The following is a 20,642-nucleotide window of genomic DNA, read 5'->3' as shown; positions in this document are numbered from 1 at the left end:
CATTAACTAACGTGTCTGTCTCACGTCAGAGGGGGATACAGCTGGTGCAGATTCATGTGCACAATCAAGGCTGCAATGGCAGAAGGTTCTCTCCAGCCCCAACTTATGGACGGACATGACGCTCATCCTGCACTGAAGTGAAGGCCTCGGAGCTCCAGGCTATGCTGGATGTGCCGAAGCCTGGAGCCTGCAGAAGCCACAGGCTGACGGTGGATGGATGGGCCCTCTGGACGGTGCAGCCTCCCCTGGTTGTTCTGTTATGTCCCTCATGTCTTGTGTACTTAACAGAGCAGTTACACATGTCACCTAAGTCTCAGATGGGTTCCTAGCTGTTCTCTGAGAGAGGTGGAAAATGGCCATATTTCAATAAATGTTTGGCAGTTACCCCGTCTCTCAGAGCTTGGCAAATAGTGAAAAAAATCACAGCTTTTCTGCACATTTCAGAGGAAAAACGAGCCTGGTGAGTATCCGATGCTCCCTCCCCTCCTGTGGCAGAGCAGGTGAGCCGGCCACAGGGACTGCCAGGTCAAACTCCTGAGGGGCCTGCAGGGCTTGGGGCCTCCCACACGGCACAGCTACTGGATGGTGTGGACCCAGGTGAGTCCCTGGAGCTCCTCCCACCCACGCATGAGCAGACCACACTGTGCACACCGCCTTGGACAACTTTTATTTTGTGTCTGCAGTGTGGAATTTGTTGGCATGAGACAACCAAAAAGGACAACCCGCAGAGAAGGGCCAGGAGTGAGCCCAGCCAACAGCTCGTGAAAGCCACTGTGTCGATAGGTTTTGAGGACATAGCAGAGAATAGAAATTGATCAGAAAGAGGTTTTCATGATGACAGAGTCCCTTCATGGTTGGAGTCTGAACAATCTTAGAAAATTGAAGTGTGCAGTTATGTGCACAAAGAATTCCATAAGACATTTTTACACTGCAATTACAGCAGGTAATCAGTTTCATTACTGCCCTCACGTCACATCAGTTCCAGGGCCGTGGTTACATGGTTTTTTTGATATGTAATTATTTTATTCTGTAAAAGGTAACAAAATATACAGAACAAAACTTTCCCTTTTTAAAACTAATGTTACAAACCCATATTATCACATATATAAATACTATATTCTATAGCTGATCATTAATTAAGAATATAAGTCCAACAGTGTATTCTAACTGTTAAGCAAAAAAAAAAAAAAAACTTTACCGGAGAGTCCTCCTGTACCGTTCATTCTGAATGACCACTGCAGATTTTTGCCAGCAGAACTGAATGTCTGGAGAAAGGAAATCACTGTGTGGAGAGTGCTTTTAGACTCAATTTTCAAAATAATTGTCACCCCTCAACAAAAATATACAGAGATGGACCCTTCACAGAAATCAAGAACAAATCAATTTTGAGTTCATTTCAAAAACAGAAAAAGTATGGCACAGATGTAAGCCACGGTGTGGTTTTCTTTAATGATACTGCACCTTGGATCACACAGGCCAGCATGAAGTTTGTCACTCAGACTTTACAGGAATCTTTCCTTAATTCCATCAGTCCTGCTTCAAGCATAAAACAGGAAGTGATTCAATAATTCTCATAAAAATCAGGCCTGTTTGGCACTAGCATACAATTGGGAAGAACAAACCAGAGAGGCTTCTGCTGGGGAACCGCTCTTTTTATAAGGGACCTGGAACATGTTGAGGGGCTTCTAGATTTAGAGTACTAAAGAGCCAAGCGTGACGTGTCTGCCCGGGACCCTCAGGCCCGGCCTTTACATGGCCTCGAACTCGTCGATCCGCTGCTTCGTGTTGCCCTGCCGGATCTGCCGCAGGGTCTTGTACTTGTCCCGGCCCTGCCGCATGTTCTCGTTGTGGATGATGTCGTTGTGGGTCCTCTTGTTCTCATCTCTGGCCTGGGACAACTCGTTGCTCAGAGTCTGCAACGTGAAGCGGCAGCAGTCAGCACCTGCCCTCCCTGGGACACCACCGAGTGGCTGGGCATGCAGACCCCTGCCCTGGGAAAGGGAGAGGTTGCCGGGTGGAGAGGACCCCTGTGGTGGCCCGGTTTAAAAGCCACCGGCCCAGGTGAAAGCAAAGCAGGCCCCGCCCCGCCCCTGCTCACCAGCAGCTGCCGCTGCACGCGCTCGTTCTTCTCGGCCTCGGTGATGCGCTTCTCCTCGTTACGGTCGTCCAGGATGCCCTCGCTGCAGAGCTCGGCGCTGTAGCCCATGGGCTCCGCGCCCTCCTCCTGCGGGCTCTCCTGCACGTGGTAGCTCACGGGCTCGTACACCGGGGGCGGCGGGGGCGGCGGCGCGGTCATCACCAGGTGCAGCTCCTCCTTGGTCTTCACCAGGTCGTCCTGGGCTTCTTTGGCCTTTGGAAAGCAAATAAATAGGTGGGAGCTCCTCCCCCAGGTCCCTGCGCTGGCACTACTTTAAGAAGCAGGCGTGGTCTCCTCGTGGGGAGCACAAGAATTCCGTCCCCCGCTCCTGGGAGCTAAAACGGTACAGCCCCAGCACGGCTCCGCAGAAGTGGGCTGCTCTCCCTGTCCTTATCACTTCCACGGCACAGGCGACACCGTGCCAGAGGCTGGGTGTTTCTTTTTTAAAAATACTTATTTCTGAGTGGTAGTTGGACACAATACCTTTATTTTGTTTGTTTACTTTATGTGGTGCTGAGGATCAAACCCAGGACCTCACACGTGCCAGGCAAGTGCTCTGCTGCTGAGCCACAACCCCAGCCCCAGCTGGACGTTTCTTAAAGAACCCTTCCTTGTTCTCTATATGACCCTATTATACACCTACTGTGTATATATATTCGGAAACAACAAGTCTTTCACATCCCAGAGAGCAGCACACACAACACTGGTGTGAATTACTGCTCTCCTTGTGGGCTACATTTATTGACACCTTCCTACCATTACCCCGAGTCCACCCAACATCTTCACAGGACACATGCCCAGCCCTGCCTCCAAGTGCTTCCTGGGGGTGAGCTCAGTCTGCCTTGTTCTGTCACCAGCTTTTCTCACTTAATACTTTATAATGACCACCTTCTCCCAAAAACCTAAAGAGCCTTCTGTGTGTAGCAGGTGGAAAACACACCGGGCAGCCAGGGAGGCTAGTTACAAGTGACCCAGGAGGGCAGTCCTAGAGACAAACAGGTGGGAGGATGAAGGGGAGGGGGCCTCCCAAAGCTTGGTGTTAAGTCCATGACATGAACCACACCTAGACCCTGTGCTGTCCTGGAGGGCACAGAGGACCACAGGTGGAGGACAGGCTCTGCAAGGTCTCATGATTGCAATCAGAGCTCATCAAACCTGTGCAGGGTCCATAGTGAGAGCTCACAGGTGGGTCTCACCACCTACTGCCATAAGGAAAGTGAGGCTCAGAGGGGAGGCCATCCCCGCTTCCTGGCCAGGTGGCCACGCCGCTGAGCCTGGGCTCCCGCTCTGGTTTGGAGACCTCTGAGGTCCTTTTCACACACCCTCTAGTATATTCCAGGAGGTCTTATTTCTGTCACAGGGGCCCAAATAATTGGATTTAAAACTAGTTCCTGAGCAGGGGCGTCTGATCGTGGTGAGAGCTCAGAGGCGGGGCAGTGGTGGAGCGGGTTGATCCAGCAGCTGCACACACTGGTGTACAGGCCGAGCCCGCTCCTGTGGATCTCTGCTTTAGCAGCACAGCAGGTGCTGGCCAAGGATGCAAAATGTCCCAGGAGCTTCTAATGCGACCCGGGGTCAAGCTGGACTCTCCTAACCCACTGCGGGCCACAACAGGCAGGATTCCGAGGCACAGACTCACCCGGTGCTGCCACTCCTCAACCTCGTCCTCCTTGCGCCTCCGCGCCTCCTCCAGGAGGGCGATCTTGGCAGTGTACTCGGCCAGCTCCGCAGCCTGGAAGGGAAGGCGGAGCCAAGCGGCTTCTGAAATCCTCTGAGCGTCCACTTGCCGACATTTACATGTGTTGGTGAAAGGCCTCTGCGGTGACACACTGCATCCCTCCCGCTCCCCGGGGTCAGCAGGGCTCATCCGAGCTGACCTGTGTCTGTGTGGGACTCCAGACACCCACGCTCAGGTCCACTTCCCTGACGGGGCACAGATGACAGCAAGTCCCTAGTCCCCTCCCCGGTGGCTGCTACACGCCTCCGGTAGATCCGATTACGGCCCCAGAGAAGAGCCATTACAAGGCAGGTGTCGCTTTTTCGATCCCCAGAAGCAGCCCCTCTATAATTCAGCATCTTGAAACCCAGGCAATCCCTACCAGCTGCTCCTGGCTCTTTATCTGATCGGCCGCCTGTCTCTCCAGCTCCTCCTTGGCCCTGAGCGCAGCCACGCGGTCAGCCTCCAGTCGCTCCGCCTCCTCCTGGGCCCGCTTCCTTTCGTCCTCCAGCTGGAGGGCTCTCTGGATCTGGTCATTGAGTTCTGCAGGGAATACGAACCAGAGCGGTTCCAACCCCAGGCCAGGGACCAGAGTCCTACTCGAAGCCATTCCCAGGACCACGGGCGCGGGATGAGTCACAGGTGGCCAGCTGTCCCCTGGGAGGTCTCAGGCTCACTCCATCATGTTTCCACACAACTTCCTCCAGACAGTTAGAAACCACTGCCAAGAGGTCAGACACCGGCCCGGCTGGGTCCGACCCTTGTGCCCTGCGGCACCACGATCCTGTCTCACCGCCTCGGCACTCGCTGTAACAGCCAATTCCCCGCTGGTCTTTCCAGGCTGCCAGCAAACACAGCCATCTCCCTGCCACACCAAGAGCCCTCCAGGGGGACTATCACAGCCAAGCTGTGTTCTGAGCCACCGGGGCTGTGCTGAGGGGTCTGGCCTTCACAGGTGGCCTTGGTGGAGCCAAGAGGCTGGGAGCAGTGCAGCATGGCTCTGCCACGCCCAGGCTGCCACCAAAGGCTGACAGTGTCCTCATCTCGAGGGACTTTGGGAAAATTAAAACCACCAGCACAGGAGGGAACCAAGTGGGTCGTTTCTCTGATCAGGCTGTTTTGGGGTACCATGTTAAACTGAGACACTCTGGAAGGCTCCCCCAGCTGTGTGCGGGGACCCTGCCTGCCTCTGCGGGGACAGCCAGCCTGGGCAGTCAGGGCGCCAGCCGACCTTTCTCGGCCCTCCTGGTCTTCTGCTCATAGTCCTGCAGGCGCAGCATCAGCTCCTCCTTCTCCCGCAGCATCTGCTCCTTCTCCCGCTCAACCGTCTCCCTCCTCTTCTTCTCCGTTTCCAGCTGCTGCCTGGTTGAGGGAGGGGAACAGGCACAGGAGCGTTAGGGCCCGCAGGCCCAGGCGGGCGAATGAGGCGGGCTTCCCATGCAGCTGCCAGCTGCTGTCTCGGGCACCGAGAGCAGGGGCGCAGCCGCCGTCAGGACGGTGTGTGAGAAGGCCGGGGAGCAGATCCCAGATCCCAGGGACGGCTCCCTGCGGCCCTCGGCCCTCAGCGCTAACGCTGGCTGGCACTGCCCAGGCCTGCACCAGGTTGTGCCACCAGGCTCTGCTGGCCACAGAGGGCATGGCCACGTGGGGGTCACCCGACAGGCACCATGTCCTGGCAGGCCAGCTGCGGAGCCATGGTCCCTGCCCCAAGACGCCGCTCACCGCTCCAACTGCTTCTGGTGCTTCTCCTCCCGCGCCTGAGCCTTCATCTGCTGCACCTCGATGGTGTCCGGCTTCCTGCGGCGCATGTACAGCTCGTGGTTCCCCATGCAGAGCTGCAGGATCCGCTTGTTGATTCTCAGCCGGGGGGCATAGAACACAAAGTCCTGCAAGACAGACGGGACAACGCGACTCAGGGATGCTCTGGTGGCACCCACCAGCCACGCTTCATGAAGTCGTGGAACCTTTTCTAAAAGGACAAACACGACAGAAAGTAGGGCCCAGAAACGCACATTCCCAGTGCCAGGAACAAGTTCTCTGAAACAAGTAGAGGAGTGTGTCCCGTGCACCTGTGTACGCGTGTCTCTGCACACACACTGAACTCCCAGCCTGGGCAGCTACTCCAAGGAGAGGCCACTGCCATCTGTGCCCCACCTCTGGTGTCTGTCCTCTCCAATCCCACAGCTGCCGTCACCATGCGCCCTTACCCTTTCTTGCCTGGATGGCCTCAACGTTCCCTGAGTTTCCTGTGTCCTCTGCCACAGCCTTTGCCTCCCATTCTGTGAGCACGTGCGCCAGTCGCCACCCTGCCCTCCTCCAGGTTTCTAAGCGTGCACACGCCTCAGCCTCGCAGCACAACCCCCACAGGCAGCTGGGTGCATCTTTCATACCCGAGAGCCTCCTTCTGATCGCAGTGTCATCATCAGTTCCAACCCAAGAAGCCCGACTCTGCTGCTGTGCCTGCCCTACTGGGTGCAGGGGGCTCCCACAACATGCCATCACGTCACCCACTGACTCCTCCCGGATCCTGCTCCTGTTAGACCATCCACTCCCAGGAGCAGGGCTGGTGTCCCCGCCTCCCCCGGACCAAACCAGCATTCATGGTCCCTGGGAGTCAGCAAGCTCTGCTGCGGGGCAGCTGCCTGACGCACATAGCCACGACTGAGCCCCACAACCTGAGCAGGCTACTGCATCCCCCAGCCTCAGCGTCAACACAAAATGGGGGGATAGGGCCTAACGAACCCCCAAGAAGACCCAACCACTGTACAAGGGGACTTAGAATAGCATGTGGCACAATGAAAGTGGCTGACCCGCCAAGCGACCACTCTCCAATGCTCGGTGCCTCACATACCTGCTACCCTGCCAGGCTCCAGAGGGAGGGACAGAGGCCATCCCGGTTCCCGCTATGACTAAGGGGCCAGAGGAGGACACAGTTTGGAAACTCTTACAGTAAGTATTTCAAATGCTCCGTCAGCATCCTCGGAGCCACAGGTCCCTGGCATTCAGATCCTGACTGTCTGGAACAGGGGAAGGGGTTGAAACCAAGCAGCACCATGACACGCCCCACAGTGACACCAGAGGCCTACGGAGCAAGCTGGACCAGCCAAGCAACACTCGAGAGGAGCTCAGTTAGTTCCTCGGTCCCTGGCTCCAGAAAACCTGGGTGAGAGGCAGAGGCCAAGCCCCAGAGCCCCTGAACTTCCTGGGTGGGGCTCCCCGGGGTTTCACACACTTGTTATTAAGTCATCGGGTTTCCCAGGGAGGAGTCCAGAGCTGGGAGAAGCAGGAATTTTTATTACCCACCTATCTCTTATTACACAAGAGAAAACAACCCTGCATTACGGCTTCCGAGGCACACTGCCCAAACGGATTCCTACTGAGACTCAGAAGTATTTGCAAAGAAACGCAGCAACAGCCACCCTTCAGAAAAAAAATCCACTGAAAGGATTCAAGGTCAGAGCTGCAGGTGAACCTGAGAACTCTCCCACCCGCCTTGGAGAAAGGTTCTGTAGCTGCTGAAACACACTCGGGCGTCTGCTGCCCAGCGGGTGAAGGGAGCGGGTGACGGGGAAGTCCTCCCACTGCCTTCGAAGGAAGCCAGTTGCTGACTTCCAGTGAGAAATAAAAACCACACTTTAAGGTTTCTCAGTCCAAGTCCCTAGACCGGGCCTCCGGATGCAAAACCACAGCAGGCTTTCTCAACTGGCAGAGGGCTCACACCCTAAACAATGGAAACAGGCATGAGTGTGCCCGAAAAAAAAAAAGGGATGCAAGACCTTCTGGATCCGACCAGGGAAAGGTGGTGGGGATAGAAGCCTTGACAGGACTTCCAGAAACTCTGCCAAGAGGCTAGTCTCCACTCTCTGGTGTGGCCCCAAGACCTAGGATGGGCAGGGGCGGGGCACCTGGTCAGTGGGGCTCCTGAAAGCACCAAGTGCAAGGCTGGGCGGGCATTTTTTTCTTTTTTGGGGACTGGAGCTTGAATCCAGGGGTGCTTAACCACTGAGCCACCTCCCTAGCCCTTTTCATTTTGAGACAGGTCTCACTAAGTTACTTAGGGCCTCGCTAAGTTTCTGAGATTGGCCTCAAACTTGCAGTCCTCCTGCCTCGCCTCCTGAGCTGCTGGAATTACAGGTGTGCACCTCACCTGGCTGGCTTGGGTGGGTGTCCTTTGCCACTTCAAGAGCTGTTAGCAGTGGCCCGAGAGCTGCAGGACAAGAGGCCCTGCTCTGGAGGAAGTGTGGATCCCTCCCCTCACAGGCCATGTGGGCAGGCTGGGCCCAAGCTCTGCCCCACTGCAGCTTGGCAGAAGGGAGAAGTTGGCTTATAGAAAGGAGCTGCCCATGGTCCCTAAGGGCAGGCTTTGTGAGTTCCCTGCAGAAAATGCCAGGGTGAGGTCACACTAGACGAGGCCCGAGCCTCCTTGACCTTTGGGGTTTCTGCTCTCTTTTATGTAAAGGTTGAAATTTGAAAATTTGGCTTTGTTTTGCCCAAAGTGAAAGACTAAGGATAGGCAGCCCTGGTGGTGCAGAGGCTCCCAACGCCCCAGTGAGGTCTCCCCACCTGACCGGCCCTCCCCTCCGTCTCCATCTGCAGAGCTGTGTGACTTTTCCTCGTAGCTGCGGCTTATGATCTCCATCAGGAAGCCCAGCATCTGCCTGGCTTCACTCCTCTCTGCCCTGGAACCTGGCTTCACTGTGACGGCTGATGGCCTGGGTACCTGGCGCAGAGAGGGCTGCAGCAACAGGCCTTTCCCTTCTTTGTAACTGAGGCTTCACCGAGAGCAATTCTGTACTGAATCTACGTCGCCAACTAAACCAGATGCAAAGTTGTCCCCTCTGCTTGGTGTTTCATAACTATGTAATGTTCTTCAGCTTTTCAAAAGCTAAGCTTAGACCAAATTAAAAATGCACACGCACCACACGCACGCGCGCGCGCTAAACACTGGAACGATCTAGCCTATTAAGAGCTTCTGCCCTGTCAGCTGAATTTCTAAATACCATGTTCTGGAAATCAGAAGTTCCCCACGGGGTAGGCAGCAATCTTCTGTGAAACTTCACAATTTTCTTGCTCTTCTACCTAAGCCAACCTCACAGCTAACGTGGGTACCCTCTGACCCTCAGCTGGCGAGGTTGCATGCTAGTGTGAACTGTTTCCATGGAGCCTGACAGTCTGTATTAAACACTGGTTTAATTTTAAAGAACTGCAAAGCTACCCACGGAGCGAGAGTCAAGAGTTTACAAACAGCAGGAAACATTTCAATAAGGAAGAAAATACTTTCACAATGTCAAGACCTGCTGATTTTAAATTACACTCGACTAAGTCCTACGTGGGGAACAGTAATTCGACAGTAACATGACGTGGAGAATTCCAAGTGGCTTGCCACTGCTAAGTGATGCCATTCCTGAGAAGCTCGACAGATGTCCCAGGCCTGGACCAGGACCCACGCCCACCTCTAAGCATAAAACTGACTAGGGAACAACAAGGACATGAGAACACAAAGTCCTGTCCAACCCATAATTTTAGTAAAATTCAGAGCAGGCTCTAAGGAGGGTAACAAATTTCTTCAAGTGGCTTTTTCTTTTTCTTTTTTTTAAGAATCAGATTTCTGATTAGCACATAAAATCTTTATCCCTATCCCCATATCCTGGCGAACAGCAATGCTTTGGGGATGTTTGGGATTTTAACTTGGGGACTCCAGGGGAGCTCTGAAAGCCACAATCTGGCCGTTCAGATGACAGTCACCACCTGCCCTCCAGCCGTACTGGGGAGAAGCCGATGAGAGCCCCCTCCCTAATGTCCACACCCAGTCTCCAGGCACTCTCTGCGGCAACACAGACATTTCACAAGCCAGGCGTGCCCAGACAGAAACCCAAGTTTGGGGGAAGTTTTCATCATTTATCAAAAGTTCACAATTCAGAACTGCCCTGTTCTCTGTAAGGAACAAAGAGAGTGAGAAAACTTAGGGGTTACAGGCGTCTAGCTTTTGGCAGACACCTTGTCTACACAGTAATCTCCAGCTGCAGTGGACAGCACTCAGCCCAGGATCCTGGCCCTCGGTGACAGGGAATTCTGAGCATCACTGCTCCTTGGCACACAGAGACATCTGGGTATTCTCCCGAGAACTCATTTTAGCTGTCAGAATGACAAGCAGCAACCGGTGCACAATTCATGTGAACTTACAGGTGCTTTCTTGTCGATGGGCTTAATGACAAACTTCTTGTCATTGAAAGAGATGTTCCTGATTTCACTCCAGGGGAAACCAATCTTTGGCGTCAACCTGAGGTTAAAAACAGAAGAGGCAGGTGGTTAGAGGGCTGTGACTGTGGATGCCTGGACTAGGAGAGGCTGGCCATCTAGTTTTGAAGTCTGTAAGTTGGGTTTTAGAAAGTACAAAGCTGGTTATGCCCCATTTCTTTTAGTTTATCTCAGTTTTGGCATCAGAGTGGATCCACTCCCCAGGGCTGGGGGTCCTGCAGGCAGCTAGGGTCCTACCCAGGCCTCGCGGGCCTTTGTTTGACCTTCTCCCCACACCTCCATCCTACACGCCTCTCCTTCAGTCTGCTGGTGATTGATTCCCAGTGGACATTCCCACTGTCCACTACATCAGCTCCACCCTATACTCGGCACCCCAGAGCCACCTGAGGCGAACTTTCAGCAAATGGTCCCTGGGCAGCCTCTGCCCCTCATAGCACAGTCTCTTCGCCACATAAATTCTTCTCTTTGCGTCTTGAAGCTACCGAGCTATTGCTTCACTTTATGAAACCAGCAGGCAGAGAGTCCCCCTGCTTTCCACACAAGCCGCCCGCAGAGCGCTGCCTGCTGATGGGAATGGGGCCTGGTGCGAGGTCTGCCTTAGGTTATCCTCCCAGTGAGACCCGTTCTCCTGGCTGGCCAGACACGGCCCTGTGTCACCCTCCAACTCCCAGGATGACCCGAGACTGCAGGAAAAGCCCCACGATGTCCTCAACCAACGCCACTCCGATGCTGACCCGAACACCAGCTTTCTCATGGGCACTCCCAGAAAAGCCCACGGGTCTGAGGCCACAGTGGGCTGCCGCTTGCCTCCCACCTCGCCCCCACTCAACAGTCACGGAAAATGCCGTTCTGGAAGGACAAGCCCAAGCCACCAAACACTGCAATCAAACCCTGTCCTTTCCCATAGTCCAACTTTCAGCAGAAATAGCAGGGGTGGGGAACGCTTCCTTGCTTGCCAAGACTGATGGTGACACAGGCCTTACTGTGGCAACATGAGCCAGGGCAAGGCAGCAGGTGGCCTCTGAGGGTGCAAGAGGCTCTGAGCTTGACGGGCAGTTTCGTGGGCACAGCAGTGGGGTGCACCTGCTGAGCAATGCAGGACACGGGCCACTGCTTTGCCCCCTGGTTTACCTGCCAAGTCTTTCTGAGACACATCCTTGCCATGGCTGTCTCGGAAGCTCGTACAGCTGGCTAAGAGGTCTCAGAGCACACAGACATACAGAGAGCTTGTTCTGTTGTTTTATCGTCGCGGGTGGGATACAGAATTTTTCGAGGTGTAATTTCGTCTGTTTCAAGAGGAACTTGAGTTATGGCCTGGTCTTGCCACCGTCTTCAGCCACATCCGCCTTATGTGGAAAGGACACCAGGTGGCAGCTGCTGCCTTGCAGCCCTTTCCCCAGACCTAAGTGCAACATGCGGTGGCTGAGCAGAGCGCCAGGTGGCTGCTGCCCGCGCCACAGCCACAGGCCAGGCCACTCCCCAGCTCCTGGGACTCCGGCAGGCCAGCTCTGGTCTCTGGCTCCCATCTTTACACAGCTCTCGAAACAGCTTCTCGTCCTCAAAGACTTGAGTGGCAAGAGCTTAAGAGGCATCTGTCCTTCCAGGGGTGGGCTCCCTGGGCCTCCCGACTCTGCTTTCTGCCGTGTCTGGAAAGTTTGTCCTTTTAAGACTTTGGAACCTCATATAACGACCCCCAGCCACTCATGAGCATAACTGCTGTGTCAAGATGAGGGCTCGACATGAAAGTTATGACTCACTTTTGAGTTGAGGAACTTCCTTTAATTCTCAACCACAGTTGGAAAATGAAAACCTACAAGGACTTCTTTTTCCTCTTTCTTAAGAGATCACATAAAGAACATGGACATGGTCCCCAGAAGACTGCTATGGGATTTATATCTTAAGTGTCCCTGCTGGGAAACACATTAAAAAAAAAAAAAAAAAAAAAGGTGGGATTCCCCAAAACAGCTTAGAGGCTTTTGGAGCAATGGCCGTTTCCAGGGCTGGAGCATGAATATACGGATGAGCATGTGATGAGCATGGAGCACCTCGTGCCAGGAGGTAAGAAAGTACTCAGAGAACAATGAGGTCACAGGGAAAGGAACAGGCACCAACTCCAAGGGGCTCCCACAGTCCAAACCTCAAGCTATTTGAGCAATGAAATAAATACTACTACCAAGAGATCAAATGCAAAGATTAAAATAAGTATCCATGAGTTCATATCAATAGAAATAACTAAATAAAGGGCAAAGAGAAACTAGCTTCTCAGAATTCAGACTAATAGATATAAAGAGGTGCTTGTTAAGAATTACTGTTTCTCAAACACCACAATAATAATTATTTGATAGAAGTCTCACAGATGGATGCTGGAACAGACAACTATTTACGTAGTTTCACAGTATCTCCCTATAACACACTTGTCAGTTACAAAGACCAGGACAGAATCCACAGTGGAGAGACCTAGGAGACAACTTCGTGCCATGATCCGGGTCAGCACCAGGTCACAGGAGGCCCTGCAAGGCAGCACAGCACTTTGTGGGGTTCTCCCCAGAAGTGCAAGCCTCAAATTTAAACTGAGCAAACATCAGACAAATCCAAGTTGAGGGACTTGATAAACCATCAGTGTCCAGGACTCTTCAAAAATATCACGGCCACGAGGAAGACCACAGACCCTGTTCTAGATCAAAGTAGACTAGGAGACAAGACGATTAAATGTTGGTGTGATGCAGCACAAGGTCCTGGGGCAGAAACCAACATTAATCTAACAAAAGACTGGGATGGAAACAAGGTCTGGATCTAAACCAGATTTAAATCACATCAACTTCCTGGAACTGGAGACTATGGTTGCATATAATGTTGATATTTTGAGGAAGCTGGGTGAAGGGTATATGGGAATTCTCTGCTACTTTTTGAGCTTTAAAAAAGTATAAAATGATTTTTAAAGATGAAAAAATTAATAGTTAAAATTTTAAATTCAAAATCTGCAGCCGAGAGTGATGATATTCTATGCCTTGACAGGATTTTGAATTTTACTGGCATGTTTATTTGTCAAAACTCAGCAAATGAGCACTGAAAACTACACTGTACTTGAATTTTACATCAAAATATATCAAGCTCTAGCAAGTGATCTGCACTTTCATTTTGGGGAAAGGGAGTAGATGCTGTGATTTACTTTGAGATGTGTCAACAGGAGGCCAGAGGGGTGGCTGCATATGGTGATGTGGAATCAGAGAGAGATGTGAGAGTTAAAGGCACAGACACTGCTTGCTCCTTTAGCCCCCAACATGTCCCAAGCCCCGCAGTGCCCACCCTCTCCTGGAGGGGATGGAGCCTGGAACCCAGCCAGTCTCAGAAACTCCCACCAACAGGTCCTCTCATGCACCAGGAAGCCTGGGGTGGGATGACACTGAGCGGGGACATGCTTTCAAATGTCTAAAGAATTTGGCAAAAGCATCAATGTCCTTCGGTTTCTGTGTCTGGTCTGAGTGCTGAATTCCAGCCCAGCTCCACCGGACGGCCTGTCTCAGAGTGGACACGTCTGTCCAGGATCAGGTTTCCTACTTTCCCCTCTTGTGCAGAGTTCAGGGTTTAAAGGAAACGGGAGGAGACAAATGCTTCCAGTCCTGGGTTCCCAATCAATGGCTACCTATACCACGTAAAAGGGACCCATCTAAGCCAATTTTAACACCAAAAAGGATAAAATAAAGATGTATTTGTTCATTTGCAGAATGCACTAAATCTTTTACAGCTCAATTTACACACTCAATCTTATCAGATTTCTCCCTAAACAATGTATCAAAAATATCTAATCTCACTGTGAGTCCTAGTGATAAAGAGGGCAGCTCAAACCCAGCAGCCAGAGCACTGAGTGGTCCTCAAACTTGGGTAGCCACAGCCTGCTTGTGCCACTAACCACGCTGTTGACGTCTGTAGAATGAAGTCAGCACCAGGTCAGGAGGAGAAGGTAGGGGACGAAGGTGTCCAACATCCGGCCCTGACTTTGGGGAAAGAGGCCCACTTGAGAGCTGCCACTGTGCTGCTGAGCTGGGTGGGGGGGCAAGAGCAGGACTGAGGGGGCACAAAGCTCAGACTTCACCTGGGAGAAATGAGCATTTCCGTGGGTTGGGCCGGTCACAAGCGGACATCAGCAAGTCCCTGCCTATGTCTGTTTCTTGCAGCTTGAAAAACCTGTCTGGACAGCCCTGGCCATGGCTCTGTTACAAAATCTAGCCATTCAAGGAACAAGTTCAAAGGCAGAGGCAGTTTCCCACGAGGACGCGAGGTTCTCTCTGGCTCTGTGCACGGCTGGTCGCAGCTGCGCTAACTGAGCCTGGCCTCCTTCACTCCTCTGTCCTTGTTTCTCTGCAACACTGTAGCCCGCACGCCCGGGAGCCAGCCACAAGCCTCAGTAGCTCTCCTCTGGGTTCCTGGGGTTGTGATGAATGCCGTCCATCTCTGTGGGTGCCAGTCCTCCCAGGGGACAGAGGCTGCCTTCACTCGTGCGCAGGCCACACTCGCACCAGGGCGCAGGCCCTGCTAGTGACATACACCTGTGCTCTGGCTGTGGCAGGAACACCCAGGGCTGGACTAGCCACCGACTATGTGCGTGTCATCTGTCCAAGGCAGTGCCCCTGCCCTCCCCTCAGCAACTCCACAGAGAAGGTTCTGGGGGATGTGAGGTCTGAGAACAGGACAGGGGTGAGCCACAGTGAGAGGCGAGGACAGCGTCACCTAAAGAGACAGCCTGCACCTGGGTGGGAACCGAGACGTGTGTCGCAAGACTCCAGCACACCCCGGGTCTGTGGGCCATTCTCTCACACACAGGCCATGGGCATGGAGACCCTGGAGCACCGCTGCCGGCCCCTCCTCGGCCAGAGCTGCAGCTGCCTTCCAGTTCCTGAGCCTGGTGCCACCACAGGGTCTGCTAAAGAGCCGTTCAGAGGAAGGAGGCTCAGGGGACACTCAGAGCAGGGACCCAAGGAGCCCCTCTCTGGTCTCCCAAGGGATTTCCTTCCATTCCTTAAATCCAGGAAGCTTCTGGACAGAAGCACCTAGAACCTCAGCTTGTTCTCTGAGCTCAGGGAACCACTCGCCCCACTGAAGTCTGATGCTTTCCTGTGTGTGCCAAGGCAGGGACCAGGAGCACCCGCAGCAACAGGAGGCCTTCTCCCTGCGCCAGGCAGCTCTCCTTACGCTGCTCTGCACTCGCAGACTTTGGGACTTTGCTGATAGACGATGAAAGTCCTGTGAACAATCAGACTCCTTCTGCAGGCGGAGAGGATCCAGCTCACGTTTGCACACACACAGGCTGTTGACAGAATTCTCCAGAGTCTGATTACAGTATGAAGTATTTCTGTTTAGATCAGCTCACATCTTGAGCCAGGGGTCCACCCAGGCCAGGGAGCAGGGGGAGAAGCCTGGGGTGTGCCGGGACCTTGCAAGGAGCTGGAGGGGCGTGTATTCCTGCAGCCACTGTCTCGCAGCGGGAAGAGACAGGCCCCCAGCCTCCCTGACACCTGTGCTGCTGGCAGACCACACAGGAGAGTGGTGGACGTGCACCTCTGGGCTGACCTTAGAAGGCCAAGCGCTGTCCAAAAGGCTTTAAAGCTTCACACTCCAGGCCAAGTGCTGAACGACTACTTCACAATCAACCCCCACAGAACCGCCATTTCCCACCTGCTTCCAGGTCCCCCCACCCCGGCCAGCTAAAGGCTTTACAAACTTCAACTCACTTATCATCTTTCTCATAAATATTTAGTCCAAGGGCATCGACTCCAAGCCAGAGGTCTGTTCCTTTCTTGTTTTTGATCTCGAAGTAGTTGATTCCGTACATTTCCAGGTCTTGTGCGATCTTCAGGTACTCCAGCATGGCACTGTCCCTAATGGAAGGCAAACAGACACCGTCGCTGGCGCTCTCCACATCCCAGTTAAACCCCCACCAATCTTTCAGAACTGAGGCCTGTAGGGCAGGATGGGCTGACAACTGTGGGCAGAGCGCAGGCTGGCAAGGCCCGGGCAGCTTGGAAGAAGCGCCTGACAGGGTCCCTGCTGTCCTGGACGCTGACCACGATACACTCCACACTGGAAAAACTGACTCTTGCTTGCTTCCAGGGAAGAGGGATTTTTCTTCTCGATTCTACTGCTAGACAAAATCTTTACCCTTTTCTGGGTGCACCCAGAGCTCTGGGTGGCCCCTGCCCTCCTAACAGCCACCGCTGCAGGCTTTGAGTCGATTTGCCCAACAAAAGACTCTTGGGCCAGACAGAAACCTTGGAGCACAACACCTGTGAGGCTGGGACAATGACAGAGCTGCTGTCGGGCCTGAGCGCAGGGCTCGGGCAGCAGTGCCAGGGCGGGGAATCTGGCCATTTCTTACACTGAACTGCCTTAAAGCCACACACCCCTGCCCCTCCTCACGCTTCACCCACACTTCTCTGACAGCTGCATTTCTACCTGGGATCTGGAGCTCTCGTTTATGCATACTTCTGAGGACAAAGACCTTATCAACAGAGTAAACAGCACCTCTTCAGCAGAGAGATGAAGCACCACGCTCTCTCTGGTTACAGGTGAGCAGTGCTCCCCGTGACTAAGATGAAGTTTTGACAAGATTTTCTCTACCACAAAGAAAGGGAGAGCTTCTAGGACCTGAAGCCTTATCAAACTGCACTCCCCCGGCAAGAACACATGATCTTGATTTAAAAACAAAACAAATCTCCCTCTTCCCCCAGCTGGAGTACTTCACTAGCACCTGGGCCAGGGCTTGGTGAGGCTGACCTCCTTGACAGCGCTGGCTGGAGTCCCTAAGACAAGCTAGGAAGGCCCGGGCGACCCAGAGTTGAGCCGCCGGGCTGGCACTCACTTGAGCATCCCGCGGTGTTCCGCGTGCCACACCTGGATCCGGTCCTCCCACTGGTCCCTGGTGAGTTTGTGCTGGTCCATGACTCTGGGTGGCAGGAGGAGGACACACATACAGTCAGACCCCAACTGTCCTTTCAAACGAAACCATCAACTTGTTTCTGCTTTCCGATGCATGTTGTTTTTACCTTTGAGGATTAACCTGAGCATTTTGAATGAGACAAGCTCAGTCCTGGTGGAAAATTTTTTAAAAAGGTATTTTATTTCAAACGACCTTTTCTTCCCAAAGGGGTAATTTTTATGGCCAATGGTGCCTAAAGACAGACTTAGCAGAGCCCAGATTATTACGTACCAGGAACAGCTAAGCAGGCTGGTCATGAGGTGCCTGACTGCAAGGACCCTCAGGAAGAGTCACTGTCAGATTCCAGGAGGGAGGGGGCTTGCCTTCCCCACTGTGTTCCTGGTATCATCAGGGCCTTCACCTTGATAGTCCCCTGCTTCCTCTCACACCACTACTTCCACCTCCGAAGGACAGGTGGCTGCGCTCAAGCAGGCCAGGCCACCCCCTGCTCACCTTTGAGGGATCAGCCTCTCAGAGCTGAGGTACCCGGACTTGTGCATCTCTTTGTTATAGTCTCCGAACTTGGCCTGCACAGCGTAGGACCCCAGGAGCACCGCTGTCTCAGGAGGACAGTAGATCTCGTCACTGAGAATCCCCTCCTTCACCTGGAGGAAGAACAGCTTCTGGGTGATGTCCTGGATGAGCTCCTCAGACACGTCCTCAGGGTAGAACTTGGCCCGGAACTTGAACTGGAGGGGGTTCTCCTTCCTGACCTCCTGGGCAGACACCTGGAGGACAGAAGCCACATCTCATCATAGACGCAGAAGCCACTTTCGAACATCTTTTTCAAACATTGACTGATGAACAAGGAAGGACTCAAAAGGGGGCCTCTGGCCAGCGACAGTGTTTGTTCTCTAAGTCAACTTTAGTATGAGAAACAAAAAAGTTCAGTCAAGAGTACCAGCGCACACTCACACGCCACTGGAAACCTACTGAGCTGCCATGCTGCTCCCCAAAACCCTCATTCCTAGGGATGATGCTATCAATTCCAAGGACGTAGACCTGCAATCTTGAAATGTGCCCAGGTGCCAATCTGGCCTCGGAGCATGGCGCACACCTCCACCCTGGACTTGTTACAGTGACACGGGAGGAGGGACGCTGGGGGGAAGCAGAGTTTTCAAAGAATCTGAAGAAAATACATTTAGCTGATTGTTTCTCTTTAAAATTGTTAGTGGAATTATCCCATCTTTGGAGTTGGCAGATAATCTCTCACAGGTTCAAACAAAGCAACAACAGGTTCTTACAACAGAGTGGGTGATTCATGGTTTCTAAGATTAACAATCTCACTGGGTGAAAAAAACAAAACTGAGGTCAACTAAAAGCTAGGTAATGAACCATTCCTCTTGCTCCAATAAGGGGCACTGAGGAGGAACGCAGGGTCTAATTTCCGATCCACATCCCTGTTTAATGGAAGGCTGCAGCCTTTTTGTCTGTAAAAACTTTTTACACAAATAGAAAGGAACACAAAAACAAAAGACTTCAAGTGCTCCAGCTTTATTGTCAAAGAAGCAGACCAACATCCCCTAACTAGCCTGTAAATAGTTAACCCTGACTTACCTTTTTATCAAGTTTCAACCAGGTAGGAAATCCTTTATTGTCCACATACTGGAGGCCAAAGTACCACACTTCCCGGAGGCCGATGGTCTTAACCACCTGCGAGACAGCAAGCAAGAGGCCTGGTCGTGAGAAACTCCCCTAAACAGGCCACAGTGACCAGCAGTCGTCCACGTGTCCAGTGGTCCCCAAGAAACCAAGGTGCCTGCTTGGTCAAATCCCCTGGCAGTACCTTCTCAAATGACCAGTTGCCCACAGAGTCATTATGCCAAAGCCACGAATGATGTATTTTTAACATAAATCTGACCCGATTAGGGGTTATCTTTAAATTTTTTAAGCGCACACTCTGCCCTTTTGCTCTGCACAGAGCTTCCCGAGTGAACATCACCAGGCTGGGCTGTGGCGAGCACATGCACCGTGGGACCCATGGCCTACCAGGGACAGGTGTGTCCAGGTGTGCTGTCACCACAGAGATTGGGGGGGGGGGAGACTAGCACTCTTGAGGACTCCAGAAATGTGAAATTCTGATACAGCTGAGTTAGGACCCCAACCCTAGGTCACAAAGACTTCATATCTAAAAATTCCCTACAACACGAGGAAAAGAAGCCTCCTGAGGCGCGTACAGGGAGAGCCCTAGACTGGTGATTCTCACGGGTGTCTTGGAAACAAAAGCAGAGGTAGTCGGGTGTGTTGACCATCATCAAAGGAGTCCTGTGGCTCTGGCATATAATTAAATCCCTTGATATGGTGCTCCACCTTTAGGGAAAATGTTACCATTCTTCAGACACATGGCTTCTATCATGTTTAAAGAGAAAGAGGAGGGAACACCCTCAAAACCACGCATGGGCCCTTGCTTAAAGTAAAACCTGAGATTTCACCTAAAAGCCAGCTCTGCTTCTTCCTCACCCTCAGGGGGGCCAGATGCTGTTCATTCAGTGCTAATAAGGGCTGACCTCTTCATTCTCTCCCTTGCCCCCAAAACAGGGCAGATGGACTATACTCAAAATTCTTCACCGTGGAACAAAGTGAAGGAGACGCACTTTTCCACAGTGCTCCCTGCCAGGTGTCTGCAGCCCCGTGACTCCTGTGTTATGGCAGATGAGCGCAGAGAGCAAAGACCGGGTCTCCATGCCGTCCTGCTGACTTCTTGTTCCCCACAGACCAGCACCTTATTGGCTGAGGCTGCTTCCAAGTCGCATAAGGAAGCCCTGCAGACGCGGCAGGTGCCTGCTCTCCACCCTGCTTTTCCATTTCACCTTCCCAGCGTGGACCAAAGCAGCTGAAGACAATCTCCTGTCCCCCTGACCATCTCCTGACCACCCTCTCCTGTCCTGTATCAGGCTTGCCACGGACTTTCAGGGCCACAGCTCAGAGTGCCTCCTGCATCTGAGGCCGTCCTGTGCAGCCACGTCAAGACCCCCACTCTCTCGGCTGAAACCAGCCCCTAGCTGCCCCGGCCTACTGCACTTTTTAAAATTCTTTTTTAAAATGTGTTCTTTTTAGATATGCGTGACAGTAGAGTGTATCCTGACATATTATACATGCACGGAGTATAACTTCCCATTCCTGAGGTTGTACATGACGAGGCGTTACCCTGGTTGTGAATTCATATAGGACCCAGGAAATTTATTTCCTAGTCATTCTACGCTCTTTCCTCTTCCCATCCCCCCTCCCGTCCCTTCATTCCCCTTGTCTAAATCCACAGTACTTCCTTCCCTACGCTCCACCCTCATCCCTTATTGTATGTTAGCACCTGCATGTCTGAGGACATTCGGGCTTTGGTTTTGGGGACTGGCTTATTTCCCGTTGCATGATATTCTCCACTCTATCTGTTTATCGGCAAATGCCATTTTCACCCTTCTTTATGGCTGAGTACTACTGCACTTCTTTATTGGAGGAACCTTCTCTTTTCAGCTTAATGGTCTTCGGTGTCTTTGTTTCAAAGTCCTACCCTACCCCCATGGTTTCCCCAAAATGACAAGTTAGAATTAACCAACCTTACT

The 20,642-nt window shown here is 52.7% G+C and overlaps 2 protein-coding genes across 8 annotated transcripts in view; one reads left to right on the top strand and one right to left on the bottom strand.

Moving 5' to 3' along the window:
• The window catches only part of Sytl3 (synaptotagmin like 3), a 67,807-nt gene extending 67,423 nt beyond the window's left edge, over nucleotides 1–384 (top strand). For all 7 annotated transcript variants that reach the window (XM_027939531.2, XM_027939528.2, XM_027939530.2 and 4 more), the window contains one exon: nucleotides 30–384. In XM_027939531.2, the coding sequence (XP_027795332.1) occupies nucleotides 30–136 (107 nt within the window). In that variant the 3' untranslated portion in view covers nucleotides 137–384. The remainder of the gene's footprint in view (nucleotides 1–29) is intronic.
• Nucleotides 385–650: 266 nt separating this feature from the next.
• Nucleotides 651–20,642, bottom strand: part of Ezr (ezrin) — a 46,388-nt gene continuing 26,396 nt past the window's right edge. The window contains exons 4-14 of the mRNA XM_027939532.2: nucleotides 18,643–18,738; nucleotides 17,539–17,813; nucleotides 16,969–17,052; nucleotides 15,842–15,988; nucleotides 10,038–10,134; nucleotides 5,577–5,740; nucleotides 5,086–5,216; nucleotides 4,237–4,397; nucleotides 3,777–3,869; nucleotides 2,099–2,350; nucleotides 651–1,913 (exon numbers count right to left, since the gene is read on the bottom strand). Of these exons, the coding sequence (XP_027795333.1) occupies nucleotides 1,749–1,913; nucleotides 2,099–2,350; nucleotides 3,777–3,869; nucleotides 4,237–4,397; nucleotides 5,086–5,216; nucleotides 5,577–5,740; nucleotides 10,038–10,134; nucleotides 15,842–15,988; nucleotides 16,969–17,052; nucleotides 17,539–17,813; nucleotides 18,643–18,738 (1,665 nt within the window). The 3' untranslated portion in view covers nucleotides 651–1,748. The remainder of the gene's footprint in view (nucleotides 1,914–2,098; nucleotides 2,351–3,776; nucleotides 3,870–4,236; nucleotides 4,398–5,085; nucleotides 5,217–5,576; nucleotides 5,741–10,037; nucleotides 10,135–15,841; nucleotides 15,989–16,968; nucleotides 17,053–17,538; nucleotides 17,814–18,642; nucleotides 18,739–20,642) is intronic.

The sequence above is a fragment of the Marmota flaviventris genome, chromosome 6, assembly GCF_047511675.1.
Source record: "Marmota flaviventris isolate mMarFla1 chromosome 6, mMarFla1.hap1, whole genome shotgun sequence".
Classification (NCBI taxonomy): Eukaryota; Metazoa; Chordata; class Mammalia; order Rodentia; family Sciuridae; genus Marmota; species Marmota flaviventris.
The sequence above is the reverse complement of the archived record's forward strand: the minus strand, read 5'-3'. Positions and strand labels throughout refer to the sequence as shown.